The sequence below is a fragment of the Anomalospiza imberbis genome (genome assembly GCF_031753505.1).
Source record: "Anomalospiza imberbis isolate Cuckoo-Finch-1a 21T00152 chromosome W unlocalized genomic scaffold, ASM3175350v1 scaffold_31, whole genome shotgun sequence".
Classification (NCBI taxonomy): Eukaryota; Metazoa; Chordata; class Aves; order Passeriformes; family Viduidae; genus Anomalospiza; species Anomalospiza imberbis.
In genome coordinates this window covers 5234945-5255238 of record NW_027099315.1, presented here as the reverse complement: position 1 = coordinate 5255238, position 20294 = coordinate 5234945, and the positions used below count along the sequence as shown (strand labels likewise).

General features: G+C 42.2%; 1 protein-coding gene across 4 annotated transcripts in view; it reads left to right on the top strand.

The window, feature by feature from the left end:
• Positions 1–9754, top strand: part of LOC137465598 (zinc finger SWIM domain-containing protein 6-like) — a 262106-nt gene extending 252352 nt beyond the window's left edge. For all 4 annotated transcript variants that reach the window (XM_068177666.1, XM_068177665.1, XM_068177664.1 and 1 more), the window contains 2 exons: positions 5815–5896; positions 7165–9754. In XM_068177666.1, coding sequence (XP_068033767.1) covers positions 5815–5896; positions 7165–8027 — 945 coding nt within the window. In that variant the 3' untranslated portion in view covers positions 8028–9754. The remainder of the gene's footprint in view (positions 1–5814; positions 5897–7164) is intronic.
• Positions 9755–20294: the final 10540 nt, after the last annotated feature.

Below are 20294 nucleotides of genomic sequence, written 5' to 3'. Positions count from 1 at the left end.
ATAACTATTTTATTATTATTAAACTTATAAAAATTCTAAAGACAAGCGATTGGCGTTTTTCGCAAAAACCAAGGGCCTATGGTCTCCAGTGGGGTTTTTCTTTGATTTTCAACTTCTCCAGTTTCCTTTCCACGCAGCCCTTTGGCTGTGATTTTCTGCAACCTGTTGCAAAGCTTAATCCCTGCAGCTTTTGCTACAGCTTCTGGGCTCTTTCAAGCCTCTTCCTTTTCCAGCTTTTTCTGGTTTCTCTTCCACACAGCCGTTTGGCTGTGATTTTCCGCAACCTTTGTCGCAAAGTTAGCTCCTGCAGCCTTTGCTGCCTGTTTTCGGATTCTTTCCAGCCTCTTTGTTTTTCAGCTTTTCGCTCCGTCTCTCTCTGCAATTCCACGGGTCCTTGGACTGTTCAATCGTCACATGATGGCATCACCTGTGACATGGAATTCCTATGCTTGAGACATAAGACAGTCTCACGCACATTTCCTCAGACAAACAGCCTCATTTATTGTCTCCAACACCCCTTTATAGACAATTCAAAACTCCCAGTGCTTCACAGACATTGGTCTAAACTCTACGCCCCACAGACTCTTAACCAGTCAAATGCTTGTGTTTTAGGAGAGCGCCCATTGGCTCTGTCAGATTCTGTCAGTCAGCCCAGAGGCTGGTTCATAGAACTGAGCTGGACTGATTATTATAATGTGATTTATGCTAATGCTACAGCTGGGGTAGGAGGCAGAGCTGGAAGGAGGGAGAGTTGTGGGAAAGGTGTTTTTAAGGTTTTATTTTGCTTCTCATCCTGCTCTGATTTTGTTAGTGTAATAAATTCAGGGCATATCTCTATGTTGAGCCTGTTTTGCCTGTGATGGTGTTTGATGAGTGCTCTCTCCTGGTCCTTATCTCAACCCATGAACCCTTTATTAAACTTTCTCTCCCCTGTCCAGCTGCAGAGGGGAGTGAGTGAGTGGCTTTGGTGGGTGCCTGGCATCTGGCCAGCATCAACCCATGACATCCCTGTTGGACTTCCTGGCTGACAGAACACACTGCTGACTCATTCAACTCGCCATCAACCAGGATCCCCAGGTCCCTTTCCACAGTGCTGGTCTCCAGCCTCTTGTTCCCCAGTCTATCCATATATCCGGGGTTGCCTGGTCTCAGGTGCAGAATCTGGAAGTTGTCTTTTTTAAACTTCATACAATTGATGATTGCCCAGGCAATGACTACAAGTGATAAAAAATATGGGTTAGCAATAAGAGCTTATGTTCCTTTTTTTATGATTTTGCTGGCTTTATCAGAGAACTTCTTTGCAGGCACTCCTTGTCCAGAGAGATAAATCATTGGATCCTGCCCCTCAGGTGTGTCAACTGCACCATTAGCTTGGTGTCATCTGCAAATTTGCTCAGGGTGCATTTGATCCCTTTGTCTATGTCAATATACAAGATTTTCATTAACACTGGTTGCAATACAGATCCCTGGAGGGACACCAGTTGTCACCTCTCAGAACTCACCCCTGGTTGGGGTGAGCCCGTAGAGGTGGAAAAGTCTCTCCTCCAACCCGTGTCCCCAAAGAAAGACTCAGTAGTCTTCAGTCGTCTGGTCTCAAGGTAGTTTTTTGTATGTTATCTAAAAGATTTCTCCCTGAGCTGCTGCGGTCCATTCAGCAGTCAGGCAAGGGCACACTCCGACACCCAGGGGGCTGGTGCCCTCTTTTATATCATATATTACATATTAGATGTTTACAGTTTTCCCCCAATGCCCATCACCTATATCGAACAGTGACTTTCTACTCTAAACCAATCTGTGAATGCCAACATCACCAAGAACATGGAGGTTAGGAAGAAGAAGGAAAGAGGACAGGGCACATCCAAGTCCCTTCATCTTAGAACTTCTGACCCCCATGTACAAAACTCAGACCCCTCTGTACAAGGCCTAAAACCCCCCTGTACAGCACTCAAAAATTTTTCCTTTCACTTTGTGACTACTTCTACGATAATATCTAAACTTTTGTGATTTCTTCTTCTTCCTGCAAGGTTGGTAAATTGTTCCATGGATCAGGTTCAAAGCCACAGGGGTCTGTGGCTGCATTTCAGGGTCTCAAATGCTTCTGACCTGGGCCCGGAACATCCAAGAGTGTCCAAGGGACATTCTGGGTTCTGACAGTCACCAATGTCCATTGGGACTCTGAACTGTTGACCACTACCCTCTGGATGCGACTGTCCAATCACTTTTTTATCCATCAAACAGTCCACACATCAAATCCATCTCTGCAGTTTAGAGAGAATGATTTTGTGGGGGACTGTGTCAAAGGCTTTACAGAAGTCCAGATAAATGACATCTGCATCGCTTCCCTTGTCCACTAATGTAGACACTCCATTATAGAAGGCCACTGGGTTGGTCAGGCAGGACTTGTCCTCGGTGAAGCTGTGCTGGCTGTCTTGAATCACCTCCCTGTCCTCCATGTGCTTTAGCAGAGCTTCCAGGAGGATCTGTTCTAGGATCTTCCCAGGCACAGAGGTGAGGCTGACAGGGTGGTAGTTCCCAGGGTCCTCCTTTCTACCCTTTTTAAAGATGAGTGCAGTGTTTCCCTTTTTCCAGTCACCTGGGGCTTCACTTGACTGTCATGACTTTTGAAATTTCATGGAGAGTGGCTTGGAAACTACATCAGCCAATTTTCTCGAGACTCTGGAATGCATCTCATCAGGTCCCATGTATTTGGCACATTCAGGTTCCTCAGGTGGTCACAAACCTGATCTTTACTTACAGTGGGAGGGACTTTGCTCCCCCAGTCCCTTTCATGCTGTCTATCCACTTGAGAGGAATTGAAGACTGAGGTAAAAAAGTTTTTGAGTACCTCAGCCTCCTCCTCATCATCTGTTGTTACCAGTTTTCCAGCACTGTTTATCGAGGGGAGTGTACCTCCTTTGACCTTGCTTTTCTGGTTCACAGACCTGTAGAAGCCCTTCCTGTTATTCTTTGCATCCCTTGTCAGGTTCAGTTCCAGTTTTACCTTTGCCTTCCTCATCCCATCCCTACACAACTGAACTTCATCCCTATACTCTTCTCAGGATACTTGTCCTAGTTTCCACTGCCTGTCCATTTGCTTCTTTCCCTTTATTTTGATCAGCAGGTCCCTACTCAGACATACCAGTCTCCTGTCTTCTTTGCCTGATTTCTTGATCCTGTGAATTGTTAGCTCTTGTGCTTTATGGAAGACTTCCTTTCAGATCTGCCAGTTCTGTTCCATTCCCTTGTTCCTGAGGACAGTCTTCCAAGGGATCTCACTGACTATCTCCCTTAAGAGCTGGAAGCTTACTTCCCCAAAGTTCAGGGGCTTGACTTTACTCCTTACCTGACCCATATCCCTCAGGACTGCAAACTTCACCAATGTGTGATCACTGCAGCCCAGGCTGCCTCCATTCTTGACGTCCCTGATTAACTCACTTGCATTGGTGACCAACAGATGTAGTAATACATCCTCTCTGGTAGGGCTATCTATTACCTGGCTCAAGAAGTTGTCATCCGTGCATTCCAGGAGTCTCCTGGATTGCCTACAGCTTGCCATGTTACTTTCCCAGCAGATGTTGGGGTGGTTGAAGTCCCCCAGCAGGATGAGAGCTTGCAAGTGCAATGTGTCCTGTAGCTGGAGCAAGAAGGCTTTGTCAATAGGCTCCTGTCACGATCCGCTTGTTGCTGGGTGTCGTGATGGTTCTTTTCACCAATCCCAAAAGTGCAAAAAGGCAAACAACAAGGGACTATCAGTTAATCACAACAAATGCACCTTTATTAGGGGCCAAAACAGTAAATGTGATAGTGGGGATCAGAAAGGAGATAAAAGGATAGAGAGAGAGAAGAGGGGGATGGGAATAGCTACCAACACAGGCGAGATCCTCAGTGGTCCGGACGATGGGGATCTGTCTTGTCGTGTCGGGGAAGTCTTCAAAGTTCTGGTCAACTCAGGGGTCCAGTTATAGTCCACAGAGGAAAGAAGGGGGAACATGCAGGACAGTGAGAGTCTATTGTGATTGCTGTGGGGGAACAGGTGAGTCCACTGAAACCACCAAAGCAAGGCGAACACAATGAAGAATAAGTCCATTGAAATTACTGAAGGGAAGCAGGTCATGTCATTAGTGGTCAGACCACCTTTTTCCCCCCCTCCTCCCTGTAGTAGGGGTCTCAGTCCCAGTCCTTGGGAGGAGGGTTCCCAGTATTTGTCCATTTGTCACAGTGGTAACAAGGCAGATGAGGGGTCTTCAATGAAGGACCACGGGAGTCACCCCAAAAGTTCATTCGGCTTAAAGGAGGAGAGTGGGCAAAGATGCAGTAGGCCCTTCCTTGTTGGGTCCATGCCAGGTCCTTGACAGTTCCTTGCCAAGTTCTTGCCAACTCCTTGCCAAGTTCTTGCCAGGCCTTGTTCGGAACAGCTAAGGTAACGGTACAGCAGCTGCACCTGCACTGCTGCTCTCTCTCCAAGTCAGAACTGCAGTGGGGGAAGGGGTTTCTCCTCATGGCAATCGGTAGGCAAATGTGGGGCTTCAGACGGCCTCTTACAGCTCCCCTTGATCAGGTGGCATGTAGTAGACACAAACCACAAGGTTCTCTTTGTTGCCTTGATCTCTGGTCCTTACCCACAGGCTTTCAACCTGCTCATGGCTGTTCTTCAGAGACAGGTCTTCACTGTTGGTGATGACATCAAATGCAAAGAAAAATCTAAATGTAAGAAATAATCTAAATATAAAAAAATCAAAATGTCAATATCAAGATGGCAGCGATGAGAAAACATACTGATGCAGTGTTATAGCTTTGAGCTCTGCTCTAGGTGTTGTTTTTCTCTTCTTGTCTGTCTCTTTCCCATGCAAGCTCCCTTTTATTTTAATTTTGTTACAGATGAACAACTGCCTTCTGATTGGTCCTCAGGGTCTCTGCTAATTGTGTAACATACAAAACATGTCTCAAGCATTGCATGCATGTGATTGTTTTCAATTACAGTAAGTTACACACTCATATGGTGCTCTTCCACCAAAGTAATTTTTTCACAGCATGCTCAGCAAACACACAAATTAGCAGAGGCTTTAGGGTTAATATTCTCTTGTTCTAATCTTGGTTAGGATGCCAGGTGTCTGGCACTGTTCCCACACTTCACAATACACCTCTTGATGCAGAGGGCATATTAATAGACTGGACCTGTCTGTTTCTTCCAGTGTTGCTGCCTTCAACTGGAAGTATAGAGGAGAATGTAATTTGTGTTCCAGAATACTGGGATATATCTGGAAGTGTGTATATATGTATCTTTGCAGCATAAGCAGCCAGTCAAATCACAGTACACTCTGATTCTTGTATGTATTGTTGAAGCCAATGACCAAAAAATGCAGATGGGGGAAAAATCTGATTGGTTAGATTGCCCAACAGGAGTTGACATGTTCCCACTTTAAAGATTTATATACATAGAGGGAGGACACACAGGATAATTTAATTTGAATAATTGAATAATTGGGCTTTGTTGTTGGTTGGGGACAGGAGGGCTTTTTTTGTGGGATGGTGGGGGTTTTGCTTGGTTTTTTTCTTCCCCCAAATAAAACAGAGTTTCTCATCTAGCCTAGAAGGACCTGCAGTTGGAATTACTCTCTGTATGCTCTTCTAAGATAGCTGAGTAGTATTTATCAAGTCTTTTGACATATCAGCTAAAAAGAGGTAACAGAGCGGGGAAGGCAAGAGGCTGCCATTTTGAACCTCAGTGTATTTGAGTAACTTAAATCCCTGATTGTTGGTATATTGTCTTGGTTTTACAATAAGATGAATTTGTACTTTGTGTTGTTTTAATAGGTGATGCGGATGACACTGTCAACATTGAATTGGCGACGACGGGAAATGGTGAGGTGGTTGGTAACATGTGCAACAGAAATAGGTATGTTCTGAGATGCTTCTCAAGGGCTCCTGCATTTTTGTCAGCTAGTCTTAGAGGGCTTGATCTTGTTTGTCAACACTCAGTGTCTGCAAATATCTCACACTTTCTGTTCTTCTTTAAAATCCCTTTTTTAGAAGACAATAATTATGTCAGTGATGAGTGGGTTTTTGAGCATGTAATAGAATAGGCACAGGCCAAGTGAGACAATACTTGATTAATGCAGTGTAACTTCTTTCCCCTTCAAGGCAGGGACATCTATAACCCAGATTTCCTCTTCTTCCCTCCATGTTGGGTTTGGGTTTGAGGCTGCAGCAAAGAAAGGGGTAGTGGTTATGGGATGTTACACTATGCTACAACTTTGCTTGCTCTGAAGGGTGAGGCTCCAAAAGACTGGTGAGAGCACTGTCTTGTCAGCAGTGGGGAAGATGAACCAAAAAACAGGTGAATGAAATGCTGAGGTTGCGTCCCACTGTGTGGCAGACAAGATCTCATTAAGGGGTTCTCATTGTTTGTTTTCTTGGTTTCATTTTTTAAGCCCCTTTGTAAATCCAAGCTTAGAGTGTAATGCTTCTTTGTTACATGGCTATGACATTGTGCAGGCCTCTCATCTGCACTGGAAAGCAAACCAAACACTAACGCAAGCCAAGCCTATTTACAATATTGCTCAGAGTATTTCTCTAATAAAAATCTTTATGTTCAAGTGCATATCAATTTGATACAAGACGTATCTGAAAAGCTTATTGGGAGAGGGTACAGGTTAGGATTTTTAATTTTATTTCTTTTAAAATTGTGCTTAGTATTAAATGTCATGGTGTTCTATTAAATGAGACATTTGGCATGCTTTCATATTCTTTCGTGCATGTGCTGTGCCGTGAGATGCACATTAAGAAAAGAAGTTAAAATTGCCTTTTAAGTGTTTGGTGTGAGGGCTGCTTTTGAGTGATATGATAAGACCAAATGAGCCAGAACTTCTTATACAAATTGTCTTAGATAACAAGTATAACAGCTCAATTTTCTCACTGGGATAGAAAAGCTTATCTTGCAGGCTTTTTTGTTATCTGCATTTCAGTGATTGCTACAGAGTGTACACAGTTAGCCTTTGTTTTAATGTCCTTTTGCAGACATGTTATCTGGTTTAGCTTTTCTTGCTAAAGCTGGTCTCCTTCAGTGTACTGGCAACCTCTTAGAACTTTGAATATAATCTTTTGCTGAACATCTATATCTGCTAGGTTTTGTCAATTGTACCTAATCCTTTCTTTCTCTCCCAGGTGTTTATGCACTGGATAGTATAATGCAAAACTGGTTTACACTTTTCACTCCAACAGAAGCCACTAGTATTGTTGCTACAACAGTGATGTCCAACAGCACCATTGTCCATCTGCATCTGGACTGTCATCAGCAGGAGAAGTTGGCCAGCAGTGCTAGAACACTTGCTCTACAGTGTGCCATGAAGGATCCTCAAAACTGTGCCCTCTCTGCACTGACTCTGTGTGAAAAGGATCACATAGCTTTTGAGACTGCTTACCAAATCGTTCTAAATGCTGCTACAACCAGCATGAGCTACTCACAACTTTTTACTATAGCACGATACATGGAGCACCGTGGTTACCCTATGCGGGCCTATAAGCTGGCCACTTTGGCCATAACGCATCTCAATTTGAGTTACAATCAGGACACACACCCTGCCATTAACGATGTTCTCTGGGCATGTGTGCTCAGCCATTCTCTTGGGAAAAACGAGCTAGCAGCTATAATACCTCTGGTGATCAAAAGTGTCAAGTGTGCAACAGTGCTGTCAGACATTTTGCGCAGGTGTACTTTGACCACTCCTGGCATGGTGGGACTCCATGGAAGGAGGAATTCTGGTAAGTTCATGTCAGTGGACAAAGCCCCTTTAAGACAACTCTTGGATGCCACGATTGGAGCTTACATTAATACAACTCATTCACGTCTCACTCACATCAGCCCACGACACTATAGTGAGTTTATAGAGTTCCTCAGCAAGGCCCGAGAGACCTTCTTAATGGCTCATGATGGACACATGCAGTTTACACAGTTTATTGATAACCTAAAACAAATCTACAAAGGCAAAAAGAAACTGATGATGTTGGTTCGTGAGCGGTTTGGTTGATGAAAATGAGTGAAGGAAGGAGGTGGTTTGGTGTTATTTGAGCCTGCCTTTGTATCTTTTTGAACTTAAAGAAACAAAGCCACACTGGTATTATACGTGTGTAGTTATACTGAGTTTGAAAACTAAACTGTCATGTTGTGAAAGTTTGTGCGTTTAAATTTTTTCCCTTTTTTCTGTTTTGTGTGAGAGAAAGGTTAAAAAAAGGTTTGGTTTACACTGAGTATATGTTGTCAAGTGGCAAAAGCCCACATCACTCTCCTGTTCTTTCTGTATATGTTCACAGCCTCAAAAACAAAACATATATTGCAATGGCTTTAAAAAAGCAAACAAAGCACCTCTATCCTGTGATAAGTACCTCAAATGGATTCAGCTTTATTCCTTTGTAACTCATTGTTATATTTCAATATATTTAAACAAGCCAACAAATGAAATACTAGTAATTAAAAGGCTGATCATGTGGCTTTGCAGTGCTCTTCATCCAGAAGCATGGCACACAATGCTTATGCATGTGGAAACTTAGCGACTGTCAACAAACATTCTCAGGGATTTATCAAAATAATTTTTTTTAAGTATGAGAGCATTTATTGTACTGTATATATATTATAGTATATGTCTGAGTATTGAAAAAATCTAACATTAATTTATAAAAAATTTCAAATCTATGTAATGCAAAATACTTGAAGCTGCAGTAGTTTGGTTTTAAAGAAAAACTATCTGAAGGACTAAAGTGCGCCTTGCTTCAGGGTTGGCTCAGATGGTGAACTATATGCTAGGCATCTATTCAGAGCCATCTTTTGGTTTGCATGGTTGGAATGATACCTACTGAGGAAGTTTTATATATGTATATGTATATGTATGTATGCATGTATGTATATATATGTATGCATATATATATTTATACACACATAAACACATACTTTTAACAGGCACTACAGTAAAGAGGGGCAACAAAAAAATACACAGCCAGAGCAGCAAGCCTTAGCATTAAGAATACAGTATGCCAGAACTGGGGTCTGTGCCTCCTAGCCTAGGAAACTTAAAGATATATAATTTTTGACACAAAATGCAAAATGATTGACATGATACATTATGTCTTTGCAGTGAGCTAATAATAAGCTAACCTTTGTGCACAAATATATATATATATATATTATATATATTCTGCATAGGTATTTTGACTGTGCAGGACAGAAAGTTATGTAGGTATGACTGTTCTACTTTTCCGTTCATTTTTCTAATATATTTTTTTCTCTAGAATTACTCAAACAAAAGCAATCTTCTATCTTGCCTTGTCTTAATGCTTTAAATTAACCAAACTGGAGATCTAACCACCAAACTGTTCATTATATTGTTAAATACCAACTTTGATTACAGTATTGTGTCTTTGCTTTAGCTGATGGTTCTGTATCCTTGTGCTTTTTAAAACAGATTTTGTTTTGGTGCAAAAGTTGTCCAGTGTCTCTTGTTCCCTTCATTAGAGAACATGCTAGAGGTATGTTTGTAGGTATTTTTGTTTAGAAAAACTATTTCAGGCTCTCCTTTTTATTTATTATAATAGGTAAAAAGGTTGTACTTCATTACCCATGTAAACATGCTCATGAAGTTGAAATTAAGATTTGATACAATGATATCAATTTATTTATGTAACTAAATCACACTGTTTTATAAACTTGTTACTGATAACAATTTTTTTTTGTTTTGATTAAAATTAGTTTTTTGAAAGTTGATTCTGCCTCCTTTATGGTGTCTGTTGCTGGAGTTAAATTATGTATGGAAAGTTCATAGATCTTAAAAGCCCAGCTTGCAACTTTGGTGCCTTATGGTGAGAAGCAATATGACCAAGAAAGAAATGCTTTGTTCCTCAAAAATCTGCTGAGGAACAGTAGTGTTCACAATTACAACAGCTCCTTTGCTCATGCAGGAAGTCTTGGTGTGTCAGAGGGACCAAATGCTGCCTGCAATTGAAGATGTGTGGTCTATACAATGAACCATAAGCCTTGACATATTGCCCTGGTGGAATGGAAGAGTGTGCGGGAGCATGTTTCCACTCAGTGGATTATTTGGGTGGCCATGAAAGCTGAGATGTGCTGCAGATATATACAAGGACAGTTCTTGCTGTTCTTTGGATTTTATAAAGCATTTTGTGTATTCTGAACTGTGCAACTCACTCCACTCAGCATGGAGTTCTTGCTCACCAACTAACAGACATCAATTCTGTATTTTTGGAGTCGTTCCTCTGTAAGATGTGTGTAAGTTTTCCAGCCCTTAGTGAATCATGCCATACAGAATGGTTGAAAATTGGAGTGATCTGCTTTTCCAAGATCTTTATCATCTCAGGTATGTTATAGGATGTCATATTTGACTACATGATCTGAACACCTTCACTTTCTTTTTTTTAGTATCTTCATCTGAAAACAGAATTAGCATGCAGCAAGCAACTATCACAGATGTCAATGTACCCATGAATTCTGACAGTGATGATAGTAAAAGGGTTTTTAAATCATGGGGATTTGGGGAGTTAGAAGGAAAACTAAGCTTAGTAGGCCCTGGGAAAATACCCTGGGAAAGTATAGGCCTTGTACTTGCTAGAACTGCACCCGTGTAGCTGGTATATGATAAATGATGGAATTGTTAGATGTGATGACTGTTTAGTAATTAAATATAATTACTGTTTAATCGTAAGAATAGTCATGGGAAACTGCGGTCAGGGGCTTGTGAATGATCACGAGAAATTCATGCTTGGATAAAGTCAATGTATACAATAGAACAATATAAGTTTAATAATATGTAAGTTATATAACGATAGACTATGAAATACGTTCAGCTCGAAAGCCATGTCGTAGTCAGATTTGGGTCTGTACCCCTGATTCCCAGAGCTCTGCAATAAAAGCACCTGCATATAATCATATCCCGTGATTATGTGTGTTCCTGAATGCTAACATTTTGGCGACCCCCAGATGGGACCGTGTGAGCGCTGCTGAGGACCCCGCAACCCAATCACACTTCAGCCGGCACCGAGGGATTCTCGGAGAGCCCATCGGCGCCGCGACCGTCCGCCCCTCACAACGTCCCCTGGAGAGAGATAAGGTGCTTTTACTCTGGTCTGGTACCTGCTGATAAGACACAGCGAAAGCTACGCTCGGTTGGGTTAAAGGACTTCCTGTGGTATTGCCTAGGCGCCATCCGTTAGACATTGAGAAAGCGTTGCAGGTTCGTCATTCTGTGGTGTCTTGTAGCTGTAATATGGAGAAGCTTAAAGGTCTTTTGGGTGGCAATGCCCCCATACCGCGTACTTCTCCTTTGGGGTGCTTATTAGCGCATTGGAAACAGGGTAATTTTGGGCAAGACTTACGTAGGGGTAAGTTAATTGATTACTGTAATTCATGGTGGCCAGAATATGTCTTGGAGGGTGGTGAAAAGTGGCCAATGAATGGGACTTTGCAACATAACACTATTTTACAATTGATGTCGTTTTGTAAGCGTGAAGGAAAATGGGATGAGGTTCCGTATATTGATTTGTTTTTCTATTTACGAGATAAGCCAGAATCGCAGGTTGAATGTGGATTGATGGTGGTTAGGGCATCTGCAAGTGATAAGTGTGGGGTTTGTGTGAAGGATAAACGTTGTTTAGAATGTCTTGCGTTGAAAGAAAGTCTGAGTCGGAGGAATGATACAGATGTTGATTTACAGGTAGCCCCCGCAAGGCCGAGAGAACCTAACCCTATCCTGCCTGCTACCCCTACTTCATCACCTGCTTCATCCAATGCTATTTTGCCTTGTCCTATTTGACCCACTCAACCCTTCTCTCCCTATCCTCCTCTCCCACCATCACCTGACCCCTCTTCCCTGGGAGATGATCTAAATTTAACTGTGATACAAAGAAGGGGGGAGAATGAAAGTGAAGGAGATAGCAATAATGGAGATGAAAGTGAATCTGTGATACCGGTATCTCATAGGACTCGGAGTCGGTCAAAGCCCCCCCCAGTTTTGGCCAGAAAAGATGTGGGTAGACAGACGCAGACTGTGATTGCCCCCTTACGACAAGGAATAGGAGCAGAGGGGCCGGTGTTTGTAAAAGTACCTTTTTCGCCTGCAGATTTAGTAATTTGGAAACAATCGGCTAGAACTTACAAGGAAAATCCTGATAAAGTGGCAAGGGTGGTCAAAATGATTATGAAAACTCAGAATCCAGATTGGGATGATATGCAAGTAATATTAGATACCCTAATGGATTCTACAGAGAAAGAGATGGTACTTAAAGCAGCCAAGGAAAGGGCAAGGGAGGATATCAGGAATAGGCTTGTAATGGGAACTCTAGATGATAATTTTCCAACTGAGGATCCAGGGTGGGATCCTAATGCACCTGGGCATATGCGGAGGCTGAAGAAATATCAAGAGTGGGTCCAGATAAGGGTTCAGAATGCTGTGCCTAAGATTATAAATTGGTCTAAATTGTATGAGATAAGGCAGGAGAAGAAGAATCCCCTATTGCATTTTTGGAAAGGCTTAAGGAAGCAGCGAGAAAATACACAGATCTCCAAATAGATGCACCACAAGCGAAGATTCAGTTCGCTCTCATTTTCCTGGGGCAGTCACAGGATGATATTAGGAGGAAATTACAAAAACTAGAAGGGGAGGAATTAAGAAATATGGATAAATTGCTCGAAGTAGCTTGGAAGGTATACAATAACAGGGAAAAAGAGACCAGTAAAAGGCAACAGCAAAATCTCCTGGCATTAATACAAGGGAAAGGAAACCCAGGCATCAGAGAGAGGGGTAGGGGTGGCCATGGACTGGGGAGGGGAGGTGGGCTTGGCAGTGGACACGGGGGAACTGTTGTACCAAGACTGGGATTTAACCAGTATGCTTATTGCAAACAAGAAGGTCACTGGAAGAACGAGTGCCCAAGCCGGTTTTACCAGGGCAACCAGCCAAGCCAGGATCAGGATATTTCAAAATTAATGGTGCTGGGGGAATACAGTAGCTGACTAGAAACGGGATATACGAAGGAACCTTTAGTGACCATACATCTAGGTGATAGAGCAGTACAATTCCTGGTGGATACAGGGGCCACCTATTCTGTACTAAATGATTTGCAAGGACAAATTGGGGACAAACAAACAACAATAGTTGGGGCCACAGGGAAGGAGGAGAATCCGCCATTCCTACACCCCCTAGATTTGTGTTTTGGAAATAAAGTCTTAAGGCATTAATTTTTATATATGCCTGAGTGTCCAATTTCCCTTTTAGGGAGAGATTTATTGGCAAAACTTGATGCGGTAATAACCTTTGAGAATGGGGAACTTTTGATGAAAATACCTGAAGCAAAGACAGGACAAATTTTAATGATTAAAGAAAAACCAGTTTCCTCTATTCCTAGGGAAGTAGAAGATGCAGTAATTCCTTCAGTATGGGAAATAGATATACCTGGAAAATCTAAATTAGCACACCCAATACATGTCAAATTAAAGGAAGGGGCAAAAGCAGTACAGGTCAAACAAAACCAGAAGCACGGCAGGGAACAGTAAAAATTATTGATAAATTCTTGAAATACCAAATTTTAGAAGAATGTGGATCAGAATATAATACACCTATATTTTCAGTGAGGAAACCCAATGGTGAGTATAGACTAGTGCAGGATTTGAGAGCAATAAATGAAATAACTAAGGACATTTATCCAGTGGTTGCCAATCCCTACACATTGTTAACATCTGTGACAGAGATATATAAATGGTTTACAGTAATTGATCTAAAAGATGCCTTTTTCTGCATACCCCTTGACAAAGAAAGTAGGAACCTGTTTGCCTTTGAGTGGGAAAATCCAGGGAACGGAAGAAAAACGCAGCTCACCTGGACACGGTTCCCACAAGGATTCAAGAACAGTCCGACCCTATTCGGAAACCAACTGGCGAAGGAGCTGGAGATCTGGACTGCAAATGGGCAAGTACCGAGAGAACAATACCTGCTGCTACAGTATGTTGATGTTATACTGATAGCCACAGAGGAAAAAGCAACCTGCATAAATGTAACAGTCGAGATTTTGAATTCACAAGGAATGGGAGGATATAAGGTGTCTAAAGAAAAAGCACAAATTGCCCACCAGACTGTGATTTACCTGGGATTTGAAATCTCACAAGGGCAGCGAAAACTGGGTACTACCCGTATTCAAGCTATTTGTGCCATTCCAGAGCCCCAGAATCTACACGAGCTGCGAGTCTTCCTTGGGATGACAGGGTGGTGCCGCCTGTGGATCATGGACTATGGACTAATTGCAAAACCCCTGTAATGAGGCCCAGAAGACACAGCCATTTACCTGGGGCAAACCACAGAAGGAGGCCTTCCTCAAACTAAAGGAGGCCTTGACAACTGCTCCTGCATTGGGGTTACCTGATTTGTCCAAAGATTTTCAGCTGTTTGTACATGAAAGGCTGCGCCTGGCATTGGGAGTCCTAACCCAACGTTTGGGAAGCCGGAAAAGGCTGGTGGGCTACTTTTCCAAACAACTTGATAACGTCAGTGCCGGGTGGCCTTCATGTCTGCGGGCAGTCGCAGCCACTGTGATCCTGATACAAGAAACCAGGAAGCTCACCATGGGAAGGCACATAGATGTCTACGTACCGCACATGGTAACCACTGTTTTGGAGCAGAAGGGGGGCCATTGGCTATCCCCGAGCCGGATGATGAAATTCCAGGTAATCTTAACGGAGCAAGATGATGTAACATTAAAAACAACTAACCTTTTGAACCCAGCCTTGTTCCTAGGTACAACATCTGAAGAAAGCCCACTGGAACACAATTGTGTGGAAGTAATAGAACACACCTGTGCGGCTAGAGCAGATCTGAAAGATGTCCCCCTAGAACAGCCCGACTGGGAGTTGTTCACAGATGGAAGCAGTTTCATGGAGAACGGAATCAGATACGCTGGATATGCGGTAACAACAATCAGTACAGTGGTAGAGGCAAAAGCATTGCCACCAAATACATCCGCCCAGAAGGCAGAACTGGTTGCTTTAACCAGAGCACTAGACTTAAGTGAAGGGGAAAAGGTAAACATATGGACTGATTCAAAGTATGCTTTTGGAGTGGTGCATGTGCACGGGGCCCTATGGAAAGAACGGGGCCTGCTTTCGTCTCAAGGGATGCACATTAAACATCAAGATGCAGTTCTGCAGCTGATAAGAGCAGTACAAAAACCTGAACAAGTGGCAATTATGCACTGTAAAGCGCATCAATCAGGAAGCTCCAAAATTTGAGAGGGAAATCAAAAGGCAGACTGGACAGCCCGACAGGCTGCTCGAAAGGTGCAAACAGCAATGGCACTGGTACCTTTAAAACTTAATGTATCTCAATTCAATTTACCTCCACAGCCAAAATATTCAGCAGAAGATGAGAAATTGGGACATTTGCTGAATGCACAGAAGAATCCAGAAGGGTGGTATGTAACTGCACACGGACAGATAGTGGTACCCCCCTTGGAAATGAGAGAGGTTCTACAAATTAAACATAATGAATGTCATTGAGGTGCACGGGCATTGGTGAAGTTTCTAAAACACAATTTGGTCTCAGTACAATTGTTAACAATGGCAAAATCAATAAGGCCAAAATGTGAGATCTGCTTGAAAAACAACCCAGTGGCTAGATGACAGGCACAACTAGGAAGGGTTCGGGTAGGGATAGAACCAGGAGATTATTGTCAGGTAGATTTTGTAGAATTACCAAGAACTCAAGGATACAAATATCTGTTAGTAGGGGTTGACACATTTTCTGGATGGCCAGAGCCCTTCCCTGTCGCACAAACCAAGCAAAAGAAACAGTTAAGTGGTTACTACAAGAAATCATTCCCAGATTCGAGGTGCCTCTAGGGATATCATCAGATAGGGGACCCCATTTCATAGCCACGGTGGTAAAAGAAGTAAGTAGGTTGCTGGGAATAACTTGGGACCTCCATACACCATGGAGACCCCAGTCAAGCGGACAGGTAGAGAGGATGAATCAGACACTAAAAAGGCAAATCAGTAAAATATGTCAAGAAGCCAAACTGCAGTGGCCACAGGCTTTACCAATAGCATTGCTAAGAATTCGGATAAAGCCTAGGAGTGGGATGTCAGTCAGTCCTTATGAGATATTGTATGGGAAACCATACGAATCTCCTGGACCCAATCCAAATGTACATGTCATGGGAAAACATGAAGTATATAACTATGTTCTGTCTCTCGGGAAAACTTTAGCACGGCTTCGGAGCGTCCTCGTGTGGAATAGGCCGTTGACTCTGGAGAATCCAGTTCATGACATACATCCGGGAGACGAGGTGTACATTAAGAATTGGAATGAAGAACCATTAAAAGAGAAGTGGACTGGACCCCATCAGGTACTATTGACCACTTTTACAGCAGTCAAAGTAGCTGGAGTGGACCCCTGGATACACTACACTCGAGTGAAGAAAGCCCATCCCGGACTGCGGACTGTGTAAACTGTGGGACCAACAGAGCTGCAGATAAGATGTTTTTAATTGCTTCAAGAGTGTTACCAGTAATTGTACCAATGCTCATTTCATGGTCTTTGGGATGTGGAATGCAAAAAGATCAATTAACCACTCTTCATTCTAGAATAAGGAGGGAGGTACAGGCAGAAACACAGGTGATAAAGGTTTCCAATGCAATCGGGCTGAGAATGTAATGATTGGATTAATTAAAGATTTTGCCAAAATGCAGAACACTAGCAAAATAACTGCCTGTCTGCCAATACCGAAGGCAGCGGGAGACCCAATAAATTGGGGAATCATAACAACAAAACTGCCTGAAATACAAAAGAACAAAACAATTACATGTAAACAGGTACCAGAATCAAGACAGGTAATCGAGGTAACCTGGAAAGTAATAGGACAATGGTTGCATCCTTTGAGTCAACAAGACTGTCTTCACAATAATGGCATGATAGGATATCCTATAGGATGGTCAGGGGGCATCCCAAATAAATGGCAATGCTACTTACCACATTATAAAAAGATTACAGAAAATGTTACAGAAACCACTCTGGTGTGGAAGTGCAAGGCAAAAGATCACAAAGGTCATATAGAGCCTTGGGACAGTGCATGGTCTCTGAGTACACTTCAAAAATTCCAGTACATGGCAACCACCCCTTGGTGCATTAAATGGGAAGGTTCAGAAAATGATACAGATCCAGCAGTAACAAACACTGCCACTAGCAGTAGAATAAAGGCAGACAAAGTAAGTTGGTGGGCATGTAATAAAACTTATGATTGCACTTCTGATGATATAGAGATAAAACAAATGCCACCACTGGTAGTAGCCTTACAAATTGGTTGTGCCTGCCGAGGCATCAAACACAAACAGGGTAAAGTGAATTACAAAATACTTGTAGGATGTACCAAAATAGATAATGAAAATCAAGATGACATTTGGCAAGAACCCTCTAGTGGAGAGAAATTTGGGTGGGCCCTAGAGTCTTTGCTTGGTCCTATAGCAAACTATCAGAATAAAGAAATGTTGTACAAACTTACAGGTCAGGTAGATAGACTGGCAAGAGTCACTAGGGAAGGATTTAAAGAACTAAACATACAATTACAAGCCACCACAAAAATGACCTTACAAAATCAATTGGCCTTAGATTTGTTACTTCTGAAAGAGCATGGAGTGTGTGGATTTTTAAAGGGACTGATTGATCATTGCTGCATCCACATCCCAAATGTAACTGCAGATGTAGAATATGGCATCAGTCAGTTAAAACAAATAGAGCATGAAGCACAAGAAGAGCAAAAAGATTTGACTACGAGCTGGTTAGACAAAGTCTTCAAAGGGTTAGGGTGGAATGTGAGTTCATGGATTAAGTCTATCATAGAGAGTGTGATAATCCTATTAATTGTGTTCTTAGTAATTTTGTTAGTCTACAGTGTCCTAAAAGAAGAAATACAGAAGAGGACGTCCTGGAACCGAAAAATAATAAAGGCACTGACATGGGATCCACACCCATCATCCTCTGATCCTCCAGTTCATAACAGCATCCATGACAACGTTTACGTCAATCCTGGATTTGAAGAACATCATGTATAAACTCAGAAACCAAAGACTGTATCAAGTGAAAACATTTGCACTTATAGTGAAGTGAAAATACTTTCAAAGGGGGGAAAATTATAGTAAAAGGGTTTTTAAATCATGGGGATTTGGGGAGTTAGAAGGAAAACTAAGCTTAGTAGGCCCTGGGAAAATACCCTGGGAAAGTATAGGCCTTGTACTTGCTAGAACTGCACCCGTGTAGCTGGTATATGATAAATTATGGAATTGTTAGATGTGATGACTGTTTAGTAATTAAATATAATTACTGTTTAATCGTAAGAATAGTCATGGGAAACTGTGGTCAGGGGCTTGTGAATGATCATGAGAAATTCATGCTTGGATAAAGTCAATGTATACAATAGAACAATATAAGTTTAATAATTAATATGTAAGTTATATAACGATAGACTATGAAATACGTTCAGCTCGAAAGCCATGTCGGAGTCAGATTTGGGTCTGTACCCCTGATTCCCAGAGCTCTGCAATAAAAGCACCTGCATATAATCATATCCCGTGATTATGTGTGTTCCTGAACGCTAACAGTGAGACTTGTGTCACTGGAAGATTAATGAGGAAAAGACCCGAATCTTTGTACAACTTGTCATGTAAATATATGAGTCTTTACCAAGCCTTGCTAACAACTGAGTTGTCCTGACCTGGTAGTACTAACATTCTGTAGCTTCTGTAACTTCTATGCCTTCCAAGTATTGAATTCACATGACATGTTTGCTTCATTACTTTGTCTTAGAATAATTTTCTGGTACAGACAATAAGGAATGAGAAGGATGCTCCATTCTTTAAAGGATTTGTGTGGGTGTTGGGGCTTTTTTGCCTCTTACAAATAATTCAGTATTATGGATATTGTGGATTATATAGATTGCAAAACTGAAGCCTATTTGAAGACAAAGGCTTTACAATGAAATGTGATCTTGATGGTTACCACCTGCTTTTGACAGGCACAATGGCTTATTCTTCTTTTAGAACTGATCAAAGATTGACTTGTTTTCATGACTGATTGAAATCTCTTTATATCCTCAGTGGTGCTGCACAGTGCAGTTCTGTCTTGGTTTGGGAAGACAGGTGTCTGCTAAGGAAGGCAGGAGCCTCCCCTGAAATGGAAAAAAAATGTAAACCCCTTCCTTCTGAATTGTTTTAAATTTGAAATTAAGGGGGGGGGTCTCAGGCAAAAACATGGGGGCAAGAATAACAGTTCTTTATAAGGGAAGAAGATTTAAAAAAAAAAAAACAAAACCAATGCAGTGAACCAAAACAACACTGACAGAGTCAGAATACAACCTGATACCCTGTTAGTCAGGGTGTTGGCTGCAGTCCAATTGGGAATTATGGCTGCAGTCCTCCTGGAGTGGCAGGTGTGGTTCTGTTGGAGCAGTGATCCTGTAGAAAAGGGGTGTAGTCTTCCTGCAGTGGAAGAGGCACCTGTTCCTCTGGGAAATCCAGTGCAGGAAAAGCTGTGCTGGTGTTCCAGAAACTCAAGCTTATATCCAGGTAGAAATGCTTGGCTCCTCCCTCTCGGCAGAGTATCTCACAATGGGATGTTATAGTTCTTATCAGTCATGCAGTGATATTCAATAGCCCATTATCAGCAGATGTCTCCCCTGAGAGAGGATTGGTTGTGGAAGAGATAAGGAAAACTGCTCACTTAACAGAAGACAACTGCTACACAGATGGTAATAGAATACATCTTGCTTCTCAGTTTGGGACAAGTTCACACCATGCGTTTGCCCTACATGTGTTTCTGGTCCCTAGATTTTTTTGAGGTCTTAATACCTCTATGGTCCCTAGGTTTATTTTCTTATCCAGAAATAGCTCCAGTATTGTCCCTAATATGTAGTTTTTGCAATAGAGGGGCATGGACTAGAATAGCTATAGGGCTGGGCTTGGTGGTAATAGCTTGTAGGAAGTTTATAAAGGTGCTAAAGTCTGTTCCAGGTATGTATGGTTCATGGTTATGCATCCAGTTTGTTAGAGAAGGAGCAGGCGATGAGGCTTTTCAGCCTTTGCTTTCCTTCTTCTCCTCTGAATCTGTTACATCACTATTGGAGAATGTTCAGTTTCCCCTGAATGTTAAAAAGACCATCTATCTGGTATTTAATTTGGTAAGCTTTCTCTATACAGTCTGCAGCTTCTGTAGAATGAGGGCTGAAATTTCTAGAGGGGCTGATGAGACCCCTGA